Raw genomic sequence first — 20,405 nt, forward strand, 5'->3', positions numbered from 1 at the left:
GCTTTCCTCCGGAGGATACTATGAACATTGTTGTCAAATAACTATCAATAATTATTTAATTATTTAAGGAAATTTAGAAATTTTATACTCAGATGTCTTTAAGAAGTATTGGAGCATAGTGCCGGTGATGGTGACTGACAGAGCCTAGAGACAGGATGGCTGGACATAGTATGGTTTTGGTATTAGGAGACCTGCACATCTCACACTTTACAGTTTATCAGCTAAATTAAAAAAACTACTGATGCAGGATCAATTCAGCATATTCTCTGCACTGGAAAGAGAGTTGGGACTGTATAAAGAAAAGGACACTAAAACATAAAGTATAGAAATGCAAAAAACTGTGACAACCATGAACAATTATATGGATATAACTTGACATTACTATAGCCACTTTGACTTATAACAACTCTGATTTCCTGGGGGTAATGCTGGGAGGTTTTTCTCCATATAATTACTCAGAAAACAATAAGTAGATAAAGCCATTAGCCATATGTGAAACTTAACAATAAGGTTGTGGTTTAAGGGTTGTACCTTATTCTTCAATATTATGTGATCACTTTTTCTTTAAGATCCCAACTGCAAAGATCCAATGGTTTTTATGCCATCCATGGCCATGTTTCTGTAAGATCCCCTAATAAATTGTATGCTATGCAATGCTGAATTTGTTTGGCTCTCTTCAGTATCGCTGACACTGTGCCTCCAGTTCTCTTAACTATGACCAGGAACCATGAATTTAAATATCCTAAAAGAGTCAGACAAATTTCTTGACACATTCAGTATAGCCCAAATTGAATCATGAACGTAAAGTCTGATGAGACCATGTAAAATTAAATCAGTGTTCAAAAATCTCTCAACAAAGTTTCACTAGGAAATACTTTTATTAACAATATGCAGGCTATTTGTAGTCTCTTTTGCTAATATTTTAATAAATTTCATTTAGTTTTAAAACTACTAAAGTCAGCACCCTCCTTTCCCATTTCCCCAAGGTTGTAGCTCTGAGGCTACATATATGGTGTAGCTATACTCTTTTGTGATGATATGCCTTCTTATGCGGGCTACCCAGGTCATCCTGTGTATGTTAGTGTGTGTGTGTGTGTGTGTGTGTGTGTGTGTGTGTGTATAGATATTAAGGCTATTTATTTAATAAAATATGAATAAAATATATTTTGACAAAAATGATTTCAATGTAAAACTAGAGTACTTTCACTTCCCCCAAATTTTATCTATTTAATTATTTTCTGCTTCAAACTCTGGTTTCTTTATTTCTTTTTCTTCTTCTTTTTTTTTTTTTTTTTTTTTTTTTTTTGGTACTGAGGATCAAACTTATGACCTTGTGCTGTCCCTGGCCTCAAACTCTGGTTTCTGATATATAGAATTTTGTCATTTTCAAATATCATACATATGGAATTGTATACTATGCTGTCTTTTCACAAGGATTTATTTAAAAAGAGTTAACATTTACTGGGTTCATTGATTAGTCTTAGGACAACTTGGTTGACTTTAATTCTTAGTGATTTAAATTGCTATACAGTAAATGTTCATATGTTTGTATGAACTTAAATTGTTCCACCAACTGACTATATACTTAGTAGCAAGATCTTCATCATTATTTAGCTTCATATTCCACTAGCAATGAACCAAAGTTCCTGTTCTGTCATCCTGCATGTTCACCAAAATCTTGTTTTAAAATTTTCAGTTATTCTAATAGCTATAAGTGGTATTGTTATTTTATTTCCATTTCACTAATGATGTATGATACTGAGCATCTTTGCATCATCTTTTACTATTTGTATCTTTTTTTGGGAAATTGTCTTTTCAGATCAATTATCTTTTTTGTTTTACCTTTTTATTTACTTTTGAGACAGGGTGTGACTTTGTAATTCAGGTGGCCTTGAACTCACTATGTAACCCAAGCTGACCTCAAAGTCACAGGGACCCTTCTGCCTCAGTCTCCCAAATGTTGGGGTTATAGGCAGTTCCAGCTTGTTTTGTTGTTTGAGATAAGGTCTAGTTACATAATTAGGCTGGCTTTGAAATCACTGGGAAGCTCAATATGATCTTGAATAGCAGAATTTACACTGATCCTCCTGCCTCAGCCTTCTAAGTGCTGGGTTATAGGCATGCTCTAGTATGCCTAGTTTAGTTTTACATTTTAAATTTAGATCAGTGTTCCTTTTTTAGGTACATTCCTTGAAAGAAGCACTGTGGGTTTGACTGAAACTTCTAAATTATCTGTAAGAAATTCTGTTGGTGTATCACCTTGTAATGAGTACCTCCAAAATGAGGTAACCTATCTGGAATGAAACTGGTGAGCTTTACTGTGAAAAATACTATATTTTAGATTTTGTATGTCATCTTATGTAAATGTGTTTATGTGCCAAGCGACAGCTGTATCACAGTTCACTATCTGTTATAATTAATGTATAATTAACATGGCTAGTTGCAATTCAGATCTCTTAAGTCATTTAATTATAATGGAATAAAGAAAGGAAACCGAAAAGATGTTTCAGAGAATCTAAGGGACTATAACATTAGGAGTACAATTTGGCTTGGTAATAGAATTAAAAAAAAAAAGCGCTAACACAATGTCGGAGGTATAGATTTATAGTCAAGAACTAGATCCTATTGGCAATAGTATTTTTTGGATAAGGTCCGAGGGAATTAACACATTGTGATAAGGCTGAGTGGCGTAGCCTCGAACACAGGTCCAATAAAATGTGCTGACAAGATTTAGAGCCAGCAATTACTTCTCGCCAAGACCCGTATTCTGCTCTTCCTCCTCAAAGTGTCAATCTTCTGAGGGTGAAACGTTAAGGTCCTTTCCCGCAATGCGATCCTCTTGACACTCGCAATATTCTGCATATACAAAGCAGAGAACCACTGGAAATTTACTCTAGGATCTCCCGCGCGTCCCCGGCAGGTCAAAGAAAAGCTCACTTCCCCTCGGTTGGAGTTGCCGGAAGTAGTTCTGTACACTGCACCCTTCCCCCCGCGAGGCCTCCGTAGCTACGAAGTGTGCCAACCTGACCGTTCTATAGTCTTCTCTACTTAAGTTCAGCGGAATTTAAAGGCTGTTCACATTTTCTTCAAAATCTTACCAGTCTACTAAATACCCATACAACTGCCAGGTCTTCGGTTCCGTGTACCTACTGTTATGAAGAAACACAATTTGGGCAGCTAGCAAGTTTAGTGGCACCACCGCTGACGTAAGTCAACAAAAGTCATGTGAAAAAAGTGGGCTTTTCCATTGGTGCATCTAACTGGCTATGAGGAGAGGTTACGGCAGTTCCGTAGGGTTGACTCTGTGACACTATTTCAACTTTTGCGGGCTAAGTTTGTAATTCTAAGAAATCATTCCTGACTGTTCAGGATTGCTGGCTTCGGTTTTCCTCCCTTCACCGTCTACTCAAAGATGTAACCTGATAAGTCGAATTTCGCAACCCTTCTTTAACTGGGTTTCGTCTTCGGAGTTTTTCGCGACCAACTTCGTGGCGGTGATAAAGTTGATGTTTTAGTCTCAAACTGCGATTAAGTATATCATTTAGAGCTGTGTTGGTGTTCAGTGAGTATCGACGTAGAAGTTGTAAATTTATTGCGTTTTCATGAAATCCTGCGGATTGTCGCTCGCTACTGCCGCTGCTACTGCCTTCGGTAATGAGGAAAAGAAAATGGCGGCGGAAAAAGCGAAAGGCCAGGGTGAAGGCGAATCTCTTAGCTTGACAGTCGAGGACAGAGAGGCTCTCCGTGAACTGGACAGGTACGGTCCGCGGTCACAAGCAGTTTTTGGCTTTAAACCGATTGGCGTCACTCTCTAGGAAAGCTGCTTGTCTGGTGGCAATTGGAGGTTGTGTCGCCTTGGCGCCTATCAAGTAATCGTCGCTTTCGGGTTCTTCGACTTGGGAAGGGACAAGTCAGTGACTTTTCGCTAGCGTTAACAGGCCGCTTGTGTTTCTCCCCGCAGCACCCTGTTTGGGTTTCTGGAGCGTCACGAAGATGGCGTCAGGACGAAGACTCTACTGGACAAGGTACGGCAGCAATGCGGGTCTAACAGCTTACTTTGTCATTTTTGGTATCGCTTCTTGATGTTTGTTCCCAGGACTTGCGACTCCACTATTGGGCTAGCGTTTTTTGTGGTCGCCAACAATGCTCAAAGGCCATTCTGAGTATATCTTACCTTCACTTTCTTGCTGCAGAACATCTCGCTTACCACTTTGCCAAATGCTTCCCTGTAACTTGAGACACCTTTGTATCACCAGAGTTGCATGGTGTCTGTTTTTTTTTTTAGGGATTTTTGTTCAGGGCGACAATCCTTAAATTTTTGTATCACAGTGAAATGAATAGCTTTCAGAGTTAACGACTTGCCTGCCCTCAATTATTTTCTTCCCACTCTTTAACATCCGGTTGTGATGTTTAATTTTAACCTAGGCTGTCTTACATCTCAGAAAAACTAAGTTGCATCCTTTACTGCAATGGAGAGCTTGTATTGATTGCTTCATCTATATATACTGATCAGTGTGTATTTGACATGAAGTTTTAAGTGTTTACTTCTTTGGTTTGGATTTAACAATCACAGAAACAGTTCTACAAATGCTATTTATGAATGCGTGGGCTTATTTTCTCTTTGGAATCTTGTTTCCTGACTATTTGAAGAGATATGGGAGAGGTTTTCTTGTTTGTGTGACTGAAAAAGTTGGCACTGTCATTTAGTTAATGGCTGCTTCTATCAACCAAGATGGCGGGAAATAGTGGGAGGAGAAATAAAGGAGGGATCTTTGGTGGAGGGAGGAGATATAGATAGAGAAATCTTAGTCGGTTGATTTTAAAGAACTTCATGGTGTATAATAAATATTATTGCTTACAACTTAAAAAATAGATGTTTGCCTATTATTTAAAAATTGAATACATTTTTAAAGCTGGTTTATTAATTGTAATTCAGTTGGTAACTTGCTAATAAACAATTGCATAAAGATGATAGAACCTGTTTCTGTTATCACCCTATTAAATATGTAATTAAAATTATTTATATTTTTATCTTATATCACTTGGTATATGAAGTAGGATCATGTAATGCTAAATCCATTACGTTTATTACATATTTTTTCTAGTTTAAGTCAATGTTTCTTAAATAATTTTTTTTGAGATTTTATTCATTGATGCTGGTGATCAAGTCCAAGGTCCATAGAGTAAGCAAGTTCTATAACTCTGAGCTGTACTTTAAGCTGCTAATTTTATGAAGTTGAAGATTTAAACAAAATACATAAAAACATAAAAGCTATACAAATTGAATGGTATGTAATTTCATTACATATATAGGGCAGTTTTAAAACAAGGCTAAATATCTCCTCAGAGATCAACCTTAAAGTTTCAAAGTCTTGTTTTTCTACTTTTGAGATACATATTATTGTTTTCTGTTATTACTGTGCTGTGCTTTCTGCACCTAGCCAGTTGTAATTTAGTATCATTTGATCAACACATTCTTATTCCTCCTTCTGTTACAGGCTTTTCTGGTAACCAATATTCCAGTCTCATTTCTTAGGAAATTTAATTTTGTTGGAATTTACATGAGTGAGATTGTGTGATACTATATTTCTGTGTCTGACTTACTGCACTTCATGATCGCAGTTCCACCTTTGTTAGTGCATTTTATGTTTGAATAGTATTCCACTGTTTATATGTGTCACTTTTTTTTTAATGAAGACAATTTGCATGATTTTTATTTGCATTTACTTTGGTATAGTCACTTAAGTTTTTTGTTTGTTTTGTTTGAGACAGGGTCTCATCATGTCTGGTTGTCCATGAACTCACTGTGTAGCCTGGCCAGGCAGTTCTTCCCTAGCCGCTTGAGAGCTTGGATTATGGGAGTGAGCAATCATGCTTAACACACTTTTTTTTGAGATGGAGTGTTTTGCCAGTTTTGTCCAGAGTGCCTTTGAACTCACAATTTTGTTGCCTTAGCTTTCTGACCACTAGGAATGTGCACTACCTAGACAGTCACTAAATTATTTTAGCTGTAGTTTATTTTACTGTTTTAGTCACAGATAATGACCAGAAAACTATATTGCAATAATTTTTTCAGTAAATCCACCTGACTAATAAATCAGACTGTATGTAAGTGAAAATTTCTCTGTGAACAAGTTCTTTGGCAAAATAGTGACCAGCTATGATACAACATAGGCAATAATAATTATTAGCTTTGCAAAAGTCAGGAAAGGTGGTGCACATCCGTAATCCCAGTATTTGGGAGTCTGAGGCAGGAGAATCATTGCAAGTTTGAGATTAGTCTTGGGCTACAAAGTGATCTCAACTGTGCCTGAACTGCATAGCAAGACCTTGTGTCAAAAAGACCAAAAAGGAAAAAAAAGTCTGTGTCATTTATTTATGTATTTATTTATTTTTGAGACAGGATGTCACTGAATAGTTCAGGGCGTCCTTGAATTTGTGACTCTCCTCCCAAGTGCTGGAATATAGATAGGCGTGCTTTACTATGACCATCCCCCTTTTGTTTAAAAAATTTTTTCTTTTTGTGATATCACTGATTGAGAATAAAGTTGCTTATGTTTTTTTAGTATAAATAATATTTAATTTTTGACATAGGTATACAAGAAACCCTTAGTATATCTAAGAAAGTTCTTACATTTTGCCTTTTGAAACACTTTCAGTTTGTTTTTCACCTCTTCATACTGTTTGCTTTTTGATGTTTTAGATTGTTTCCATTCCTTGGATTTAAAAAATGGGATCTTTCAGTTTGTATTTTTTTCTGTGGGTGGTGGTTGGGTTGCTTTTTTGTTTATTATAATTTAATTTTATTCATGTTGCAGAATATAGTAATTGTTTCTTTTTAAAGCTGAATAGTATTCCATTGTTTAATGTAATTTTCTATTGCTGCCTGTGAATCTCAGCAGTGAAATACTTACCTGGAAAGTTTAAAAAAGTTTTAAGTCAATATGTTTTTAAGCTTTGCATTTGATTTAGATGCTAGAAGGAATAAACTGGAGTTCTGGTAAAGGAAGTTTTTTTTTGTCTTTTTTCTTTTTATCGGTACCCCAGCCCCATGGTCAAGGAAGTTTAAAAGCAATGCTAGAGGAAACAGCTTTTGTTTGGTTGAGCACTGGACAACACTGGTTTTAGAATTTTTTTTCTTTGTACTGGAAATCAGACTCTCAACCTTGCTGTAGCCAAGCTTATGCCGTGTGGCAATATTCCTGGGTGGTTTTAGAATTTTTATCCTGTGGTAGTTTTAAAAATAATTTGGCTTTTTTCTTCTAAGATGAGGTCAGTTTTTACTTAATGGTAGCTGGGATTAACTCTTAAAATTTATCTGTTTTTTCAATAAATTAATATATTTAAGTCTTGTACATGCTTAAGTAGGCACCCTCATATTTTAGCCTTAATTTTTCAGATGCTTCTGCAAGACAGTTTTTCTCTGCACTATTTGTAATAAGACCTTGCCACTTTCGCAGAAAGTTGCCTTGCATTTATAAGAATTTAAAAAAATTTTTAAGATTTGTCTGCATTACTAATCCCCCCCCCCCCCGCCCCCTTTTGAGACGGGTCTTGCTGTTCAGTTCAGGCTAGCCTTGGGCTCACTTTGTACCCCAGGCTGTTTTCAAACTCGCAGTGATCCTCCTGCCTTAGTTTCCTAGTTGCTGGGTTTACATGAATGTGCCATCCATCATGCCTCTTATATTCAGTTTTGTATTGTCTGTATAAATTTGACTTAAATGTTTTAGGAATGTAAGTATTGACTTACAAACTTTTAGGCTTTAAAATACATAATGAAAGTCTCTTCATAGTTATTCTAGACATTAAAAATGCATTATCTGGCCAGGGATTCAGCTCAGCAGCACAGGTGCCTGCTTTGCAAGCATGGAGTTGTGAGTTCTGTCCCTACTACAAAAAAAAAAAAAAAAAAAAAAAAAAAGGTTTTATCCCTTGAAGGATACTTTAATTCCAGTAATCGTTTTCTCTGAGACTGCGGGGTGTGGTGGAGTGGGTACCAGGAATTTAGGGCCTTGTGCTTGCTCTGCAGGTTCTTGTGCTGCTGAGCTATACCCCAGCCCTGATTTGATTTTTTTTTTTTTTTTTTTTTGGTTTTTTTCCTTTTTATCAGTACCGGGGATCGAACTCACGGCTGCCTGCTTCCAAGGCAGGCGCTTATGCCGCTGAGCTAAGCCTCCAGCCCCTGATTTGATTTTTTTAAAAAGCTTTTTTATTAAAAAAAGCACAAAACTTGTATGTAGATTCTTATAATAGTTATAACATTATAATTACCCTTTTAAAATTCTATACAGTGAAAATATGTATGACATTCATATTTGCATTATAATGTTATGACTTTTAGATGAAAATACAAATTAATGATAAATATTTCAAGCTTGGTGGTGTATACCTGTAATCTCAGCACTTGGGAGGCTGCAGCAGGAAGAATGCTGTAAATTGGAAGCCAGGCTGGGCTACAAACTGAAATCAAGGCCATAGTGAAACCCTGTCTTAAAAAAAAAAAAAATGCAGGGCTGGGAGTTTATTTGAGTAGTGCACATATTTGCCTGGCAAGCAATTTTGAGTGCGATCCCTGCTACCAAAAAAAACCAAACAAACAAAAAAAGCAAATATTTAAAAATAAGATATGCTGGGGGTTTAGCTCAGTAGTATAAGCACCTGCCTGGCAAGCGCAAATCGTGAGATCCCCAGTACCACCCCCCCCCAAAAAAAAAACAAAAACAAAAAACAAACAAACAAAAAACCGTAAATCATCTTTTTCTCTCTCCTTTCTATCCCAAGTTCTTTCCTCCACTTCCTTTTTTTTGTTTGTTTTTTTCATGCTTGCCTGACAGGCACCTGCCCTGCTGAGCCAAATCTTCAGCTCATTCCTTCCCTTTCTTTTGGCACTGCAAATTGAATGCAAGGATCTTTGAGCTATATCTCTTTTAAATTTTATTTTGAAACATGATATCCTAAATTGTCCTGGCTGGCTTTGAATTTGAAATTCTTACGTTTCATTATCCAAGAGTAGCTGAGATTATAAGTATTTATCACATAGATAAATTAGTCAGAAATTTAAAAATTAATATATCTTCTTAAAGACTTCGAAGTTAATAATACAATTTACTCATGTTTAAATTATAGTGCAGTTTGAGGAATTAAAAAAACATTTTAATAATTGATTTTTGGGGGCTGGTACAGGGATTGAGCTGATGACCTCGTGCCTGCCAGGCAGGTGCTTATGCCACTGAGTTAACTCCATGGCCTATAATTGATTTTTAGAAAATCGTATTTGACAAGCGCTTCTTGCTTATTTTGTCCATGTGAAGTAATTTACTGAATAGCACTCAAATTGAGTTCAACGTCTGTCTACTTACTGACAGTTTTAAAGTTTGATATCATCCCATTTTGTTGATTCTTGCTTTTCTTCCTATGCAGTTTGTATTCTGTGCCTATATCTTCAGTTTTATTTATTTTATCTACTAACAAACTGTTTTCTGTTTTAACATTTAGAGATTTAATCCATCTTGATTTAGGTTAGCATATGGTAAGAGTCTTCTGCATGCAGATAGCCAGTTTTCCCAGCACTACTTGCAAAAAGGAGATCTGTTATGACTTATGTTTGGATGTCCCCCCAAAGCTTCATGAAGTCATAGGTGGGGCTTTTCAAGGGTGGCTGAATTTAGAGTGTGTGATGCTGGGTTTAAGTGTGTGATTGTGGGATTATGGATATGCGATTACTGAATTAGTTTACCAATTGATTGATTGGACCTAGTTCTGGGTGTAGATAATGGACAGTCTTCCTGGTGCCTCTTCAGACTGTTAGCTTAAATAAACCTTTCCTCTTTTAACTTAGAGTGAGATATTTCCTCTTATGTGTGTGTTTGAGACTGGGTCTTTTTTTTTTTTTTTTTTGTCTTTTTCCTTTTTATCGGAACTGGGGATCGAACTCACGACTGCCTGCTTGCAAGGCAGGTGCTTATGCCGCTGAGCTAAACCTTCAGTCCCAGAGACTAGGTCTTGTTATGCAGTTCAGGCTGGCCTGAGCTTATTTTGTGGTCAAGGCTGGTCTTGAACTTTCAACAGTGCTCCTGCCTCAGCCTCCTGAGTGCTGGCATTACAGGTGTGTACCACCTCTGCCCAACTTCAGTTCTATATAAATTTTAGGTTGTTTTCTGTAATTCTGTGAGTATGATGTGGGCATTTTAATTCAGATTGCATTAAATGTGTATATCAGTTTTAGAACCATGAGCATTTTCACTGCTCTGATTTTGCCTACTTATAAGGAGAGGATCCTTCCACTTTATAATGTCTTGTCTTCTTTTTTGAGAGTATTGTGTTTTCACTGTACAAGACTTTCACTTACTTGGTTAGGTAAATTCCTTTGCAAGTATTTAATTTTTCTTCATGCAATTATGAAGAGTATTGTTTTCCTAATTTCTTTCTTGGTAAATTCGTTATTGGTATGCAAGAATGCTGTTGGTTTTTGTGTATTAATTTTATGTCCTGCTAGTGAACAGGAATAAAGACACAAAACAAAGGAAGAAAGTAGTAGAGTTTTGTTGGAAATAAGGAGAATAGCTCCTGGTTTCCAAGAGGGGTATTGCGTGGGTGTTTACTGAGCCCTTTGTCAGTGCATGGTAAGAGTTATAGCAATGTCACAGTGTGGGTACAAGATGATTGTGCAATGTGAGTGCACAAAATACATTCAGACTCTCGGGGTAGAAGTACAGTATAACTGCTTAACTAATTGATCCAGCAGAAAAATAAGCTGTATAGCTAGAGTTCAGAGAAAGAACAGGCACTTTTGGGAAGGGAGGGGCATATATGGGCCTAGGTGTTCTGGTCACCCACCTATCTGTACTGTATGATGTCTGTCTGTGCCTGCTAGGTTGTGTTAATTACAGTTTAATCTGAAATTGCTGTTTTATCTTGCTGGCCTGGTTATTGTGTCTCAATCCTGAGGCCTGGCTCTTTTGCCTCCACCTACATGTATGATTCCTTTAGTTTTTTTCTGCAGACTTCCTTGAGGGCCCAATCCCCCTCTATATATTAATTTTTATTTCATTTAGCTGTCTTAATGCTGCATTACTGAACTGATTATTTTAGGAGTCATGGTGGACTCTTTGGGATTGTCTGTGTAAAGGATCGTCTCATCTGTGAATAATAATAATTTGATTTTTCCTTTCCTGTATGTACCCTTCTGTGTTTTTCTTGCTTAATTGTCTGCCTAGTATTTTGAGTACTGTACTGAACAGGATTGGTGGTATTCTTGTTTCTCGATATTCTTGGACATTTTTGTTTTAAGAGATTCTGATTTTGTAGCAAAAGCTTTAGCTTTTCCTGTTTAATTTGTTGGCTGTAGTTTTGGTGTGATTGGGTTTGCCAGGTTCAGGTAAACTGTTGCTTTCTTTAGGTCTTTTAATCATGAATGGATGCTAGATTTTGGCAAAACCTCCCTCCACATCTTTTGAGATGGATTTTTATCCTTGCATCTGTTTATGTTGTTATTATACTTCAATATCTTGTTGAAGATTTTTTTCGTTCAAGTTTATTGAAAAGATTGACCTTAAGTTTTCTTTTTTTTTGTTTTTGAAATCAGGGTAATGGTAGATTCCCAAAATCAAGTTTTTGGAAGTAATTTTTCACTTTTGATTTCGCTAAAGAGTTGAAGATTATCATTAGATCTTTCTTGCCAAAGTTCTTGCAGAATTAGTGGTGAATCTATTGAGTTGTAGGCTTTTTTTACTTTCCTTTTTTTTTTTTTAAAGTAGGAAACTTTATTGAGGAACAGGAATGAGGAATAGGACTAGCTCCTGAGAGATAGAAGTGATCCTGAAAGAGTTGCCGTTGGCCTTTCTTTTATTTCCTTTTCCTTCTTTCTTTCTTAAATTAAAGCTTCAATTTCAGTGATTCCAGGATTTTTAAAATTGTCTTCTTGGCCTTAGTTTTGGTAATTTGTGCATAACTAGGAGTCTGTTTTTCTAGATTCTCCAATTGATTAGAATGTAGGTTTTTAAAGTACATACTGATTTGGATTTCAGTGGTGCCCATATTGTTTTCATTTCTAATTACATTGATTTGGGTCATTTTTTCTTTTTTGGTAATATTGGCTAAGGAGTTGTTCATTTTATTTGTTTTTTGAATAGTTATTTCATTTATTTATTGGTCTTTTGTGTTTCTTTTTTGTATTATATTATATATCCCAATTATATTAGTTTCTGCTTTGAAATTTTATTTATAAATTTTCTTTATAATTTCCTTCCTATAGTAGCTTTGGATTTGGATTGTTCTTGTTTTTATAGGACCTTAACATGTCCCACTGGATTATGTATTTGGTCTTTCTCTGTTTTTCTGATGTGGGTATCCACGGCTAGAAACATCTACCATTTCAGAACCAACTCTGGTATTTGTTATTTTTTTTGTCCAGTTTATCTATTTATGGTAGTGCAGTGTAGAGGTCCTTAATGTAATTGTGTAGTACAGGTTGGCCTTCAACTCATTTATGTAGCCCAGGTTGCCCTTAAACACACAGTGATTCACCTGCCTCAGCTTCCCCCATGTGTTGAGATTACAGATGTGCTCCAGTATCCCTGGCTATCTGATCTTTTATGTTCAGTGGTATTTGTTCTATGAAGTTGAGTGTGCTGGTGTTTGGTCGGTCGGTCGGTCGCTTGCTCGGTTGGTCACTCGATGGGTCAGTCTGTCTCTGTGTGTGTCTGTCTATCTCTGTCTATCTATCTATCTATCTATCTATCTATCTATCTATCTATCTATCTATCTACCTACCTACCTACCTACCTACCTACCTACCTACCTACCTAGTATCTATCTGGCTTTATTTAGAGAGATATACTATAATATATAATATCTTTCTATATATAATATTATCTCTTCCTTTTAAATTGTTCCTTTAACAAGTGTGCAGTGATTTTTGTCTGCTATGATCCGTTTTGAAAATCCTATTTTGAAAATAGGATAGCTACTCTTCTTTTCCCATTATTATTGCATGGAATATTGTTTTTTATCCTTTATTTGTAGTATCTGAATTTCTTTTTGTGTTAAATATGGCTTTTAAACAGAAAAATCAATGTATAATACTACCTTTATAAACAACTAAAGGGAAAAAAATTGTTCTCTGTCCTTCTGTTTCTGCTTTAGTCTCTGTATTTTTTGCTTCTTGCCTTTTGGGGAAGGCACTGTGTTGTAAGGCTGATGTCTTTTTTTTTTTTTTTTTTTGTCTTTTTCATTTTTACCGGTACCGGGGATCGAACTCACGACCGCCTGCTTTCAAGGCAGGTGCTTATGCCGCTGAGCTAAATCCCCAGTCCCCAAGGCTGATGTCTTTTTAATGAATACAAAGATCAAGATCTTCCTTAATGTAAGCTTTTTCTGTACACTCTGGAAAGAAAATCAGTTCTCGTATGGTTGGATAGAATATAGTGAAATCTGTGTTTTGAGCAGAAGATCACACTCTTCAGCTGGCATATCTGTATAATAAATGGCACATTCCTTATGAGTGAGTCCAAGCAGTTTTCTTCTCTATTTTTTTCTGAAGTACCTGAATACAAGGAAAATTTTGTAAAGTAGTTTCTTTTTCTGTCTTTATGGCTCTATGAATGGTTTTTGCTTGACTTTGTCTTTATCATTTGCCGCATTTTGTTACCCTAGAAACTGGATAATTTCTCCAAATAATTTACAGGACTCATATTCTTCATGTGTTGTCTGGTCAAACATATATTCCAAGATACCATTTATCTTTTTTTTCTCTATTTGGATTTTTTTCTCCTTCATCTTTAAGAGAAAATTTTCACTGTCTTCCCAGGCAGATGCTTGTGCCCCTGAGCTAAGTCCCCAGCCCCCTACTTTTTTTGTCATTTTGAAACAGGGTCTCACTATGCAGTTCAGGCTGGCCTGGGCTCCCTATGTAGCTCAGGCTGGTGCTGAACTTGTAAATGATTTTTCTGTCTCAGCCTCTTGAATGCTGGGATTACAGAACTGTGCCACCAAGCCCAGGTTAAAATTATTTCTATAAACAGGTTTTTAAATGCTGTTTCTGCTATTTTCTGATTTTTTTCATTAATTCCTGTTAATTTTAGGTCAAATTTTTTTGTCATGCAGTACTGTTGAATCCACTTTTCATTTTGGTTACTGGCATTAGTAGTATCTTCTTTTTCAAAAAATTTTATTTAAAGAGAGAAAAAGCAAAACAAAAAAGTAGAAATAATACAGAATGTCAAACAAAACAAAACAAAACAAAAAACAAACAAACAAACAAAAAACCCAGTAAGAAATCACTAGTTGATAAATTACATATTGTCCTCTTTAGAAATAGTTGTTCAACTTACAAAATTAAAGCATACCAAGTGGACATTCAAACAGTGAGACTGCAAACAGTTCTATTTAGCTATCAACAAAAACTTAATGTGTAATGTGCTTATCAATCTATCCACCCTTAAACATGCATGCAGTTATATCCTTTAAAGTAGTTTCCTTTTCTCTCTTTTTTACAATAGCAGTTACACATTTTGGGTTTTATTACTCCTACATTTCTTATTACTTTTTACAATAGAGACACAATGTGATATTTATAAATAGGATTCGTATTCACTTCACTTATGAGGATAGTCTCATTGTCTCCGTTTATCTGTGAAGACCTCAAGATCATCCTTTTTTATACCTGAGTAATAATCCATTTCACCCTGTTGGTGATTTCTTTTGAAGTGCAGAAACTTTTCAATAATGTGAGATCCCAGTTGTTGATTCTTTGAAGTGTTTCCCAGCAGTTTGTGTTTTGTTCATGAATTCTCTGCCTACCCCTATAATCTCTAAGATTTCTGCCTATCTTGTCTTCCAGTAAAATTAATGTTTCTGTTTTGATTATTAGGTCTTTGATCTATTTAGACTTTAGTTTTGTGTATGGTGATAGACATGGATCTAGGTTTTAGTCTTTGGCATGTGGAAGCCAGTTTTCCCAACACAATTTATTAAAGAGGCTATCCTTTTTCCACTGAATATGTTTAGCCCCTTTGTCAAATATCAGGTGGCTGAGTGTGTCTGTAGTTGTTTTTGCATCTTCTGATCTGTTCCAATCATCCTCAGGTCTATTTCTTTGCCAGTACCATGCTGATTTTATCACTTTGGCTTTGTAGTATGGTTTCAAGTCATGAATTGAGAAGCCTCCTGCCTTGTCTTTGTTGCCCAGAATTGCCTTTGCTATTCTAGATTTCTTCTGTTTCCAAATGAATTTTAGGAGTGTTTTCTCCAGATCTGTGAGTTATGTTAATGGTATTTTGATTGAGATTGCATTAAATCTGTATAAGAGTTTTGGGAGTATAGCCATTTTCATAACATTGGTTCTTCGTAGCCAAGAGCAAGGAATATCCTTTCATTTTCTAATATCCTCTTCAATCTCTTTTTTAGGTATAGCATAATTTTCAGCATATAGCTCTTACATTCTTAGGTTGATTCCTAAGTTTTTCATTTTTTAGATGCTATTTTGAAAGGTGATATTTCCATAATTTCTCTTTTGGAGTATTTTGTGAACAGGAATGCTACTGATTTTTGAGTGTTGACTTTGTATCCAGTTACACTGCTGACTTTATTACTTCTAGTAGTCTTTTGATGGAGTTTTTTGGGTCATCTACAAATAGTGATAATTAACTTCTTCCTTTCCTATCTTTCTTTTTATTTCTCTCTCTTGTCTGATTACCCTGGCTAGTATTTCTAGAACTATATTGAATAGGAGTGGTGATAGTGGACATCCTTGTCTTGCTCCTGATTTTTGAATGAAAGCTTTCAGTTTTTGTCCATTTAGTATAATGTTGGCTGTTGGTTTGTCATAGGTGGCCTTTTTGAGATTGAGGTAAACACCGTATATTGTGAGTTTCTAAAGCTTTTATTCTACACAAGTGTTGGACTTTTTCAGAAGCTTTTTTTGCATCTATTAGAGACGATCATGTGGTTTTTGGTTTTGGCTCTGTTAATGTGGTGTATTACATTTATTGATTTGCATATGTTAAATCATCCCTGCATTCCTGGAGTGAATCCCACTTGTTGGTGATGCTTTGCTGTACTCTTTGCCAGTATTTTATTGAGAATCTTTGCATTAATATTTTAAAATGAAATTGACCTATAGTTTTCCTTTTTGGTTGGGTCTTTCTCTGGTTTTGGTATCAGAGTAATACTTGCCTCCAGGAATGATTTAGGGAAGATTGATTCCTTTTCAATTTCATTGAAGAGTTTAATGAGTATTGACATTAGATCTTCTTTAAATTTCTTGTAGAAATAAGCTGTGAATTTATCAGGACCTGGGCTTTTCTTTGTTGGCAAGTTTTTCATTACATTTTTAATTTCAATAGCAGATATTGAGTTATTCAAAATTACTATATCTTCTTGGTTGAGCTTTGGTTCATACATTTCTAGAAATGTGTCCATTTCCTCTGTTTTCCACTCTGAGTAAAGATTTTTGAAGTAAGTATTCATGATCTTTTGAATTTCCATGGGATCTATAGTAATATCCCCTTTTTATTCCTTTTTACGTGAATATGGGTTTTTTCCTCCTTTTTCTTGATAAGATTAGCTAGCGGTTTATTAATTTTGTTTATTCTATCAAAAAATCAGCTTTTTGATTCAGTAATTCTTTGTATTTTTTTTTTTTTTTTTAAGTTTCAATTGCATTGATTTCTGCTCTGCTTTTCACAATTTTCTCTCTTCTATGAGCTTTGGGTTTAACTTGCTTGTCTTTTCTTAGAAGGTTGAGATGAAGCATGAGGTTATTTGTGCTCATTCTGTTTTCTTGACATGACAATTTATTGCTATAGATTTCCCTCTTAAGACAACTTTCATTGCATCCTACAGATTGCAGCATGTTGTTTTTACCTTTTCATAGAGTTGTAGGTACTGCTTTGTTTCTTCTGTAATTTCATCTGTGACCCACTGGTTATTCAGAAGGTTGTTATTTAATTTCCATGTATTGATGCAGGTTTTGCAATTTCTTTTGCTGTCAATTTCCAATTTCAGTGTGCTATGGTCAGATATTACACATAAGATAGTTTCCATACCTTTGCAGTTACTTATGAATATTTTATGGGAGGCTGGGGATTTAGCTCAGTGGCCCAAGCACCTACCTAGCAAGCAGGCAATCGTGAGTTCGATCCCCAGTACCGATTAAAAAAAGGAGAATATTTTATGGGGTAATATATGGTTTGTTGGGGCTGGGGAGTTAGCTCAGCAGCATAAGTGCATGCCTTGCAAGCAGGCAGTTGTGAGTTCCATCCCCGGTACTGATAAAAAGAAAAAAGACAATATATATATATATATGGTTTGTTTTGGAGAATGCCCCATACACAGCTGAGAAGAATGTGTGTTCTGATGTGGTTGGGTGGGACACCTCTGTAGACATCTACTAAGTCTAATTGCTCACATGTATGATTCAGTTCTATTATTTCTTTGCTGTCTAATTGATCTATCTCTTTGTGACAGTGGGGTGTTAAGGTCCCCTGTTATAATTGTGTTCTTGTGTAGTTGGTTTTTCATGTCCATTAGTATTTGTCTTATATAGTTGGGTGCCCCTGTATTTGGTGCATATATGTTTATAATTGTTAGTTCTTCCTCTAGAATTTTTCCGCTAATGAGTATGTAGTGACCTTCTTTATCTCTGTTAATCATTTTAGGTTTGAAATTTACATTGTCTGCAAGTAGGATAGTTACCCTTGCTTTTTTCTGGGTTCCTGTTGTATGGAATACTGTTTTGCATCATTGACTTTTAATCTGTGAGTTTCTTTTTTAGAGTCAGATGTGTTTCTTGTATAGAGCATATTGTGCGATCATGTTTCTTGATCCATTCTGTCCTTGTATTTTCTTTGATAGGTGAATTGAAGCCATTTACCTTATAGATATAACTGAGATGTGCTGGCTCAACTTTGCCATGTTATGTTTCAGTTGTTTGCTTTCTGCTTTTCCCTTTTGTTTAATTGCTTGTCCTACCTGGTGGTTGTTTTGGTTGTGGTTCTGGAGGTTGTGGTCATTTTTATCTCTATCTAACATTTCTTTCAACACTGTGTCTAGGGTTGGTTTGATGGACATGAATTTCTTCAGTTGTTCTTTGTCAGGGAAGTATCTTGTTTTTTGATTAAAGTTGAATGAAAGGTTTTTTGAGTATATCAGTTTAGGTGAAGGCTGTTTTCTTTTAGGACTTGAAATACCTCACTCCAAGCTTGTCTTGACTTCATGGTTTGTGCTGAAAAGTCTGCTGTGATTCTAATGGTCTTTGCTTGCTAGGTAAGTTGTATGTTTTCTCTAACAGCTTTTACTATTCTGTTTTTATGTCATATGTCTGGGATTCTAATTATTATATGTCTGAGTGTAGATTTATGTTGGTTGTGGCTGTTTGGTTTTCTATATGCCTCACTTATCTGCATATCGGGTTTTTTCCCCCATATTTGGGGAATTTTCTGCTATTGCGCCTGTGAATATTTTAGTTATGTTATTTGCATTGACTAATGCATCTTCACCAATGCCTATTAGTCTTATATTGTTTCTCTTAGCATCATCTTGGAGCTGCTGGATTGTCATTTCATGCTGCTTTATTATTTTTTAAAGTTCTATCCATTCATGATTGTTAATTGCGTATTGGTCGTCATGGTCCGAAATTCTAGTCCTCAGCTTCATTTAAATGGTTTTACCATCTTCCCATAGAGTTTTTTGTTTCTTGGATGTCTCTTTGTGTTTGTTTTATGAATTGTGCTTGTTTTTTATATTGTTCATTCAAGGTTCCAATCGGTTTCCCATGCTCCTGTACTTTTTTATGTATTTCTTCTTCAGCTGTGCTGAGCAACTTCTTTACTAAGGTTATTTCTGTTTTTACATGAGAGATTACTTCTAATTTGATTTCCCCTGTAGCCTCATGGGATTGTTTTTTATTTCACTGACTATCTTTTTAGAATCTTCTGGTGTGTTACTTTTGAAATCCTCTATTTCAGTGTCTTCTTTACTTATTCCTGGTGAACTAGATATTTGAGATTGCATTTTGCTTTTTCATTTTGCCATTTTCCCTTTCCGGTTAATATTTGTTCCTTCAATCCCATTAGTGTCAACTGTTGTTAGTGTGTATTTTGGGATCCTAATGTAAAGGTGATGTTTGTCCAGTTGCTGGGCTCACAATGAAGAGGTGGACCAGACACCTGAATTCCCGCGGTGGGGCCTGTTGGGTGAGTCCTGTGTTCTTCTTAGGCTTACAAGCCTAGGAGTACTGATGGAAATCCACAGCTGCTCTTAATATGTCTTTAGGTTGTTCAGAGTTACAGGTCTCCCTGTTTATAGTGTTTGTCTTGTCTGGACCTTCTGTGTCTCTGAATGTCCCCAGGCCCCTTTAATTTTCTCTAGGTTGGGGGAATGCCTTGTTGGCTCCCTCCTCAAGCTATGGTGATATTTTCTGTGTGGAGGAAGGACTCAGCCACCCACTTGCCAAGCCTACTTCTGGAGGGAGCTTTTGTATTGCTCCCCTTTACCCACTGAAGGTGCAAACTCTATTCCTATTTTAGGGGCAAACTCACCTTACTGATGGAACCCTGCTGAGTTCCTATAGAGTCTTCCCTCGATACTGCATGGTTAACCCATTGAAGTCCAAGGTTCTTGGGGGGAGGTGTGGGATCTGAAGATCAACAGCAATGCTAGTTCCAGGAGATGGGGGTTTCCCCGAAGGCATCAGGTAACTGCGAGGGTGTGCATCACAGGTTGGAGTTCCTAGGTCCTGAGGTGGGTGGCCAGGACTGTGGAACATGGGAGGGGCCTGGTCTTGGCCTGTGCACAGTTCCTGGATCCCAGGAGGCAGTCTGTGGAGATGGCAGGAGTGTCACGAGGGGCCCAGTCTAGTCCGGCCCTTTGCGGGCCTCTGGCTGGAGTTCCCAGGTCGAACAAAGTGGTCTGCAGAGACCGTAGGAGTGGCAGGAAGGACTTGGATCTAGCATGGCCCCATGTGCACATCTGGCTGGAGTTCTTTTTTTGTGTTTTTGAGATATGGTGTCACTATACAAGTCCAGGCTGGCTTTAAACTCTGTATAGTCTTGAACCCACAGTGATCCTCCTGTTTCTGCCTGCCACGTGCTGCAATTACCTGCATGTGCCACCATGCCAGCCCATATATGTATAATATTTGTTTAAGAAGATGGTTTTGGGGACACATTTTAGGTGCATATATGATCACATCATCATGGGGACTCTGTACCTATAAATGACATAACTTCTTTTATTTTTCTCATTCTCCTACCCTCCTGTCAACCTAAATTTGTGTTTAACAAAAATTCTGACAGTCTCTGTTGTTAATACAGTGATGTTTAATATAATTATTGATACTATATGAGTTTAGTTTTATATGGGTCATCTTTTTTTCTCTTTGTTTGCTTTCTTTTGGGTAATTATTA

The 20,405-nt window shown here is 36.4% G+C and overlaps 1 protein-coding gene and 1 long non-coding RNA gene across 15 annotated transcripts in view; one reads left to right on the top strand and one right to left on the bottom strand.

Annotated features, from left to right (window-relative positions):
• Positions 1–2,446: 2,446 nt before the first annotated feature.
• LOC134475113 (uncharacterized) lies at positions 2,447–3,211 on the bottom strand. Its single transcript, XR_010046061.1, has 2 exons — positions 3,099–3,211; positions 2,447–2,856 (listed from the first exon to the last, which is right to left on the bottom strand). It is a non-coding gene; the product is annotated as an uncharacterized LOC134475113 (long non-coding RNA).
• Positions 3,212–3,279: 68 nt separating this feature from the next.
• The window catches only part of LOC134475110 (histone demethylase UTY-like), a 322,941-nt gene continuing 305,815 nt past the window's right edge, over positions 3,280–20,405 (top strand). For 9 of the 14 annotated variants that reach the window (XM_063244493.1, XM_063244500.1, XM_063244496.1 and 6 more), the window contains exons 1-2: positions 3,281–3,757; positions 3,962–4,025. In XM_063244493.1, coding sequence (XP_063100563.1) covers positions 3,603–3,757; positions 3,962–4,025 — 219 coding nt within the window. In that variant the 5' untranslated portion in view covers positions 3,281–3,602. Of the gene's footprint in view, positions 3,758–3,961; positions 4,026–20,405 lie in introns of all 14 variants that reach the window. The other 5 variants (XR_010046059.1, XR_010046060.1, XM_063244489.1 and 2 more) reach the window with 2 other exon arrangements.

Source organism: Cavia porcellus, unplaced genomic scaffold (genome assembly GCF_034190915.1).
Source record: "Cavia porcellus strain 051 isolate PalLab524CR breed Dunkin Hartley unplaced genomic scaffold, mCavPor4.1 scaffold_61, whole genome shotgun sequence".
Classification (NCBI taxonomy): domain Eukaryota; kingdom Metazoa; phylum Chordata; class Mammalia; order Rodentia; family Caviidae; genus Cavia; species Cavia porcellus.